At 42.9% G+C, this 5,860-nt stretch overlaps 1 protein-coding gene and 1 long non-coding RNA gene across 2 annotated transcripts; one reads left to right on the top strand and one right to left on the bottom strand.

The window, feature by feature from the left end:
• Positions 1–3,896, top strand: LOC132862301 (cytochrome P450 2C5-like). Its single transcript, XM_060894262.1, has 9 exons — positions 1–211; positions 606–765; positions 1,186–1,338; positions 1,428–1,588; positions 1,750–1,923; positions 2,097–2,238; positions 2,373–2,560; positions 3,031–3,172; positions 3,451–3,896. The coding sequence occupies exons 1-9, from the start codon at positions 17–19 to the stop codon at positions 3,651–3,653; spliced, it is 1,518 nt and encodes a 505-aa protein (XP_060750245.1). The 5' UTR covers positions 1–16; the 3' UTR covers positions 3,654–3,896.
• On the bottom strand, positions 3,692–5,061 carry LOC132862302 (uncharacterized). Its single transcript, XR_009650008.1, has 3 exons — positions 4,983–5,061; positions 4,835–4,904; positions 3,692–4,278 (listed from the first exon to the last, which is right to left on the bottom strand). It is a non-coding gene; the product is annotated as an uncharacterized LOC132862302 (long non-coding RNA).
• Positions 5,062–5,860: the final 799 nt, after the last annotated feature.

Genomic DNA, 5,860 nt, shown 5'->3' with positions numbered 1-5,860 from the left:
TCTGCGCTCTCTCAGCATGCAGTCTGTACTCAGATATCTGGACCCGGGTCTTGTGAGCCTGGCCGTGTTGCTCGGCCTCGTCTCTCTGGTTCTCCTTGAGATCTTCAAGTTGAGTTCCTCAAGGAGCCGCAGTCCTCCTGGACCCACGCCGCTGCCCTTCGTGGGAAACCTCCTCCAGATCATGAAGGACCCGTTGAACACCACGAGATCGGTCAGCTTCTGCTTCTCACTTTTTTTCTTCTTTGCTCATGATTCCTGAAATCATTTTTTGGCAAGGTTCCATACTTTCCGCATGTGTGTGTGTGTGTGTGTGTGTGTGTGTGTGCACGTGCTTAGCTGATGTTTGTGCTGAAAAAATGTAGGGTTGTGTAACAATGACATTACATTGCTTTACCATCTGGACTTCCTGATTCAGACATGTTCACACTTATTGACTTACTGCATGATTTCAACCCGTTAGGAAATAAATAGTGGTGGAGGTGATGGAGGTGTTAACATGGTGGAGTTTTGGACAGATTAATGCTAGAAGATTTGGTCTAAGATTTGAAATAATCTTTAAATCCAACATGAACGTGTGGTAACGTTAAGGTCACTCTGCCGTGCAGATGGTGCAGTACGGCGAGTTGTGCTGCATGTACGTGGGCCGGAGGCCGATGATCGTGCTGAACACCTTCGAGGCGGTGAAGGAGGCGCTGGTGCAGAAAGGCAGCGTTTACTCCGGGAGACCTGCCATACCTTTATTAGAGTGGGTGACCAAAGGCTACGGTCAGTACTGTGGGACCTGTGATACGGTTATTTTCAGCACTGTTGCAGTTTTAGGTTTAATTTTGTTTTTATATCTTTAGCTGAGATAAAAAAAATAATAATAATTAGTGGCTAATTATAAATCTTTCTCCTTCATTTAGTCATAAAAATAAGAATTTATCTTAAAATGATTTTTTAATGTATTTACCAGCTGTTTTTTTTTTGTGTGTGTGAGAATTTTATGGGGATTATTTTTTTTTTTTTTACATAATTCAACATTAATTATGTTAATTAATTAATGAATTAATTGTTTCCAAAAGACTTATTTTTATACCTGTAGTGCTTGTGTTTAAAATAATCCAGGACTCACACACACTGTATAATAAACACATATAATAACAACGGCTCTAATAATCACGTCTGTCTGTCTGTCCGTCCCAGGTATTATCACGGTCACGTACGGCCACGCGTGGAAGCAGCAGCGACGTTTTGCTCTCCACACGTTACGTAACTTTGGTCTGGGGAGGAAGACGGTTGAGGAGCGAGTGGCCGAGGAAGCGCAGTGTCTAATTACAGAGATGCTCAAACATGAAGGTCAGTCACTAAACCCGGCGCTGCTCACATTAAACACTGATCAGACTGATCCTGAACTATTCTGTTCCCCTGCTCCATGCTCCACTCAGGGAAAGCGTTAAACCCCATGCACCCCATAATGAACGCCGTCTCCAACATCATCTGCTCCATCGTCTCCGGAGATCGCTTCGATTACAACAACAAGCGCTTCGCTAAACTTCTGGAAATCCTGAACGAAAACATTCAGCTCTCCGGCTCGCCTGTGGGAATGGTAACGTTAACGATCAGGACTGAGATCTGGCTTGTGATTGGTCAGAATTCAGGCGTCAGTCATCAAATGACTAGACAAACTTTATGACCCTAATTATGGACAGAATTAAAATTAAAGCATGTCCGTAGAATCCTTTTAATTCTTCCTTTCTTTATCTGTAGATCTTCAACTTGATCCCTTTTATAAAACATTTCCCCGGGCCGCACCAGAAGGTCCGTCAGAACGCCGATGCTTTAGTAGAGTTCATTCGTGAGGTGATGGAGGAACACAGAGAGAAGCTGGACGAGGAGAACCTGCGCGACTACATTGACGCTTACCTGGTGGAGATACGCAAGGTAAGAAGCTCAGACGTCACCCACTGACCTGCAGCCGGCACTCTCAGATCAGAGCAAAGCCTCGGTGACGGATTAAGACTGAGACTGGACCCATGGGGCGGAGCTTGTATAAAACAGGGGCGTGTCTCAGGTTTGTTTCAATCTTTGTTTTCTTCCTGGTTTTCTTTGAGCAGCAAGAGTCAATAGAAGATTCAACGTTTCATGAGGAGAACCTGCTGATGTCCACCGCCGATCTCTTCCTGGCGGGAACGGAGACCACAGCCACCACTCTCAGATGGGGTCTGATTTTCATGATGAACCACCCAGAGATACAAGGTACCGTAACTCCTACATCACAGAGACACGACTTCGTGTTCAAACCTCAAGCGATAAAAATACACCGTGTTTAAAAACTGAGCAGAATGAAGGCAGTGAGTAAAGCTGTGTGTTGTGTTGTGTTGTGATGTCAGAACGCTGTCATGAGGAGATCGTCCGTGTGCTCGGTTACGATCGAGCTCCCAGCATGGACGACCGCACCAGGATGCCGTACATTCACGCCACCGTACACGAGATCCAGCGCTTCGGGAACATCGTTCCACTCGGTGTGATCCACCAAACTACAGAGACGTCGCAGCTACGAGGATACACCATCCCTAAGGTAGGAGCTGTGGAAGTGCGTCCTCGCTACACGCTCGGAAATCCTCACGGATTCTTCACGATTTTATCACTTCTGCTGAGCTGTTATTAGTTTACTGCATGACAATATCTCCTCAGATCCAAGTTCTCTCACACAATAAATCTCAGCTTGTTACCGAGAAACCGCGAAGAAGCGGAAACTCCTCTGTGGGAAAAACGTCTCTGACGTGCTGACGCCGGAGACTCCTTACACACACGTCTCCTTATCGAAAACATGTTTATAATCAGTGGAGCGCGAACCGTACACGTCCCTGTGAACGAGCTGTTGCTATACTGTAGAAACCATAAGGTATCAGAGCGAGAACATTAACTTTAACCTGCACTGATGTCGGAGCTGCTGTTAGAGACAATTCATCAACACCTGATGACCAATCAGAGTCCAGAACTCAGCAGCTCTGTGCAGTAACGTATGTTTGTTCTGTTTTTGTGCAGGGAACTGAGATTGCACCCAATTTAATGGCCATAATGCAGGATAAGGAGCACTGGAAACACCCGGATAGCTTTAACCCCGAGAACTTCCTGGATGAGAACGGACAGTTCTGCAAAGACGAGTTCTTCCTGGCGTTTTCTCTGGGTGAGACACCATCAGTCAAAAAAGATGACATTTGGTTGGATGGTTGCTTTAGCATATGAATTTAGGATGAATGTGTGTACTGAGACGTGTGTGTAGGGGATGTGGTAGCTCAGTGGTTAAGGTGTTGGGCTACTGATCGGAAGGTCATGAGTTCGAACCAAGCTGCCACTGCTGGGCCCCTGAGCAAGGCCCTTAACCCTCAGTTGCTCAGTTGTAAGTCACTCTGGATAAGGGTGTCTGCTAAATGCTGTAAATGTAAATGTGTGTGTGCGCTGTAGGTCCGAGGGTGTGTCTCGGCGAGTCCCTTGCGAGGACGGAGCTCTTCATCTTCATCACGTCTCTCCTGCAGAGGCTGCGGTTCTCCTGGCCACATGATGCTCCGCCCGTCAACATGGACGGCAACATGGGCCTGGTCAGGATGACCCCCACCTTCCACATGATCTGCCGTAGCAGAGAGTGTTCAGTACCCGTAACACCGTGATGTTCTGTTCCATCACAGCGGATGTGAAACACTGCAACTAGATTTTCCGTTTTTTTTAATAACACTTTTACTAACAGAAATGAGAAAAAAAAAAGTTACATACAATTTAATATTAAATCTCTCACTTGGAGACTGTAGGATTTCGTACCTGAGCTAATGCATACTTGAAGAAAGGAAGTTATTTGATAGAAAATTGTACATCGTTCTGTATTAGTGTTTTAATAAATACACAATTTAATCTGACCATGTGTTTGTGTTGCGTCGTGGATTATTTTCCTCCAACGGTACGACGCGGTGTGTTTTATCACTTACGTAGTAAAAAGTGTTCTGTTATTATTCCTAACACACACTGAGGATTTGATGTAAAATCATTGGGGTGTAAAAGAGGTTAAATTTTTGGGAGCAGGAAAGAGGCGTGTTTGAACACCAAACCCTTCCATACGCACGACCTGCGGCAGGGACAGGAGCAGGTGTCGGACGGACTGATGGTCCTTCAGCATCTCCGAGTCGAAGAGAAGAGGACACGACCGGCGAGCTTCGTTCAGACTGATGCCGTCCGGATGCTGAGCCAAAACTTCTCTCAGGGAGTTAATTAGCTGCTGCAATTTTGGATTTGTAGGCGGAGCTATAGGTAAAGGTCAGTGGATCCAGATAAAGATTCATTAGGAATGATTCTTTTATTAGTTTTGATTTATTGTCATTCATTCTTTCAGTCATTCTGAATTATTAAGAGTTTTGCAATTCCATTCATTCCGACTCATTAAGAGTGATTCGTTCATTCCGACTCATTAAGAGTGATTCATTCATTCCGACTCAATACGAGTGATTCATTCATTCCGACTCATTAAGAGTGATTCTTTCAGTCATTCTGAATCATTAGGGGGGATTTGTTTATTCTACTTCATTAGAATCTCTCGTTAGGAAGCGGAATCGGTTGATCACTCCTAATTCTGAATCATTTTATGGGTTCATGTTATACACTTGGATTCATTATGAGTGATTCTTTGATTCATTGATTCCGATTCTTTAGTTAAACAAAAAGTTAATCTCTAATCGTATCTACAGTATGTTTGAAAATCTGTACGTATTTTAGATTAAGGTTATAAAAGAAGGTTTTTCCCGGCTGTAGTGTGTGATGTAGGATTAGAAAAAGTTCTTTACTGAAATGAATCTTGACTTACTTTCTGCAGGTAAATGAGAGGCAGCAGCATCTTTATAAGATCTGATGGTTTCTTCTGTCATTACAGCTGACTAACACACACAAATAAATCAATATCAGCTCCACAATATCAAAATACACAACACATTTCTAAAACACACTCAGCTCACCGTGATGAACCGCGATGAACCGCGATGAACCGACTCCCTCACAGATTTTACCTCAGTTTCGTTTCAGAGCAAAGCGCGGGCTTTTATTTCCATAGAAGACTACAGGCTCCTCCCCCAATGCGCCCGTCAGCACATTACGTCATCCCCGATCACGTGCTCACAGGTACACGTGTCTGTGCTCCAAAACATCTGTATTTACTGAGAATATAGAGTTAAAGATAAAGCACTGTCACCACCATGAACACGTGAGCCCACGTGAAAACGTGTGTTTACGTGTTTATAATGAGGAGTTTCAGCCTAATGAAGGTTTAAGTCTAATAGTAACAGAAGTGATCCGTATACAGACTCTGAGGCTCTGAGAAACATAACAAACTCATGTTTTACTTCTATTACAATGATTTAAACTTGTTTATCGGTTTTTAATCATAAGCATCATCATTCATGTGAATAAAATTATATGATACATAAATAATATAAATAGAATATAATGTAAATTCTAATATTTCTAATATTTCCCTTTGCAGTGTGTCTGATAGACACTAGATGGCGCACTGACCTCAGAAGTAAATAAAATAACACAAATGGATTAAAATAAAACGTGTAAGTTTTTTTTAAACGTCTCTGTGTGTGTGTGTGTGTGTGTGTGTGTGTGTGTGTGTGTGTCTCTCTCTGTCTTTATAAAAATTTATTTCAGTTAATAAATAACATTTTTAGTATTTCTAATTGCTGTCAATTACCCTAACACTTCTATACAAACAAATGAATGAATGAATCCATGACACTGAATTAAAAATGAATCCATGACACTGAATCCAAATGAATCCATGAGACTGCAGGAGATCTTCATCTTCAGGTTAATGAAAATTTGCATTTCAGAT

Source organism: Tachysurus vachellii, chromosome 19 (assembly GCF_030014155.1).
Source record: "Tachysurus vachellii isolate PV-2020 chromosome 19, HZAU_Pvac_v1, whole genome shotgun sequence".
Lineage (NCBI taxonomy): Eukaryota > Metazoa > Chordata > Actinopteri > Siluriformes > Bagridae > Tachysurus > Tachysurus vachellii.
The sequence above is the reverse complement of the archived record's forward strand: the minus strand, read 5'-3'. Positions and strand labels throughout refer to the sequence as shown.

Coding starts and splice junctions, on each gene's coding strand:
- LOC132862301 (XM_060894262.1), top strand. CDS start 17: ATGCAGTCTGTACTCAGATATCTGGACCCGGGTCTTGTGAGCCTGGCC. Junction 212..605: donor CGTTGAACACCACGAGATCG/GTCAGCTTCTGC, acceptor TCTGCCGTGCAG/ATGGTGCAGTACGGCGAGTT. Junction 2,239..2,372: donor GAACCACCCAGAGATACAAG/GTACCGTAACTC, acceptor TTGTGATGTCAG/AACGCTGTCATGAGGAGATC.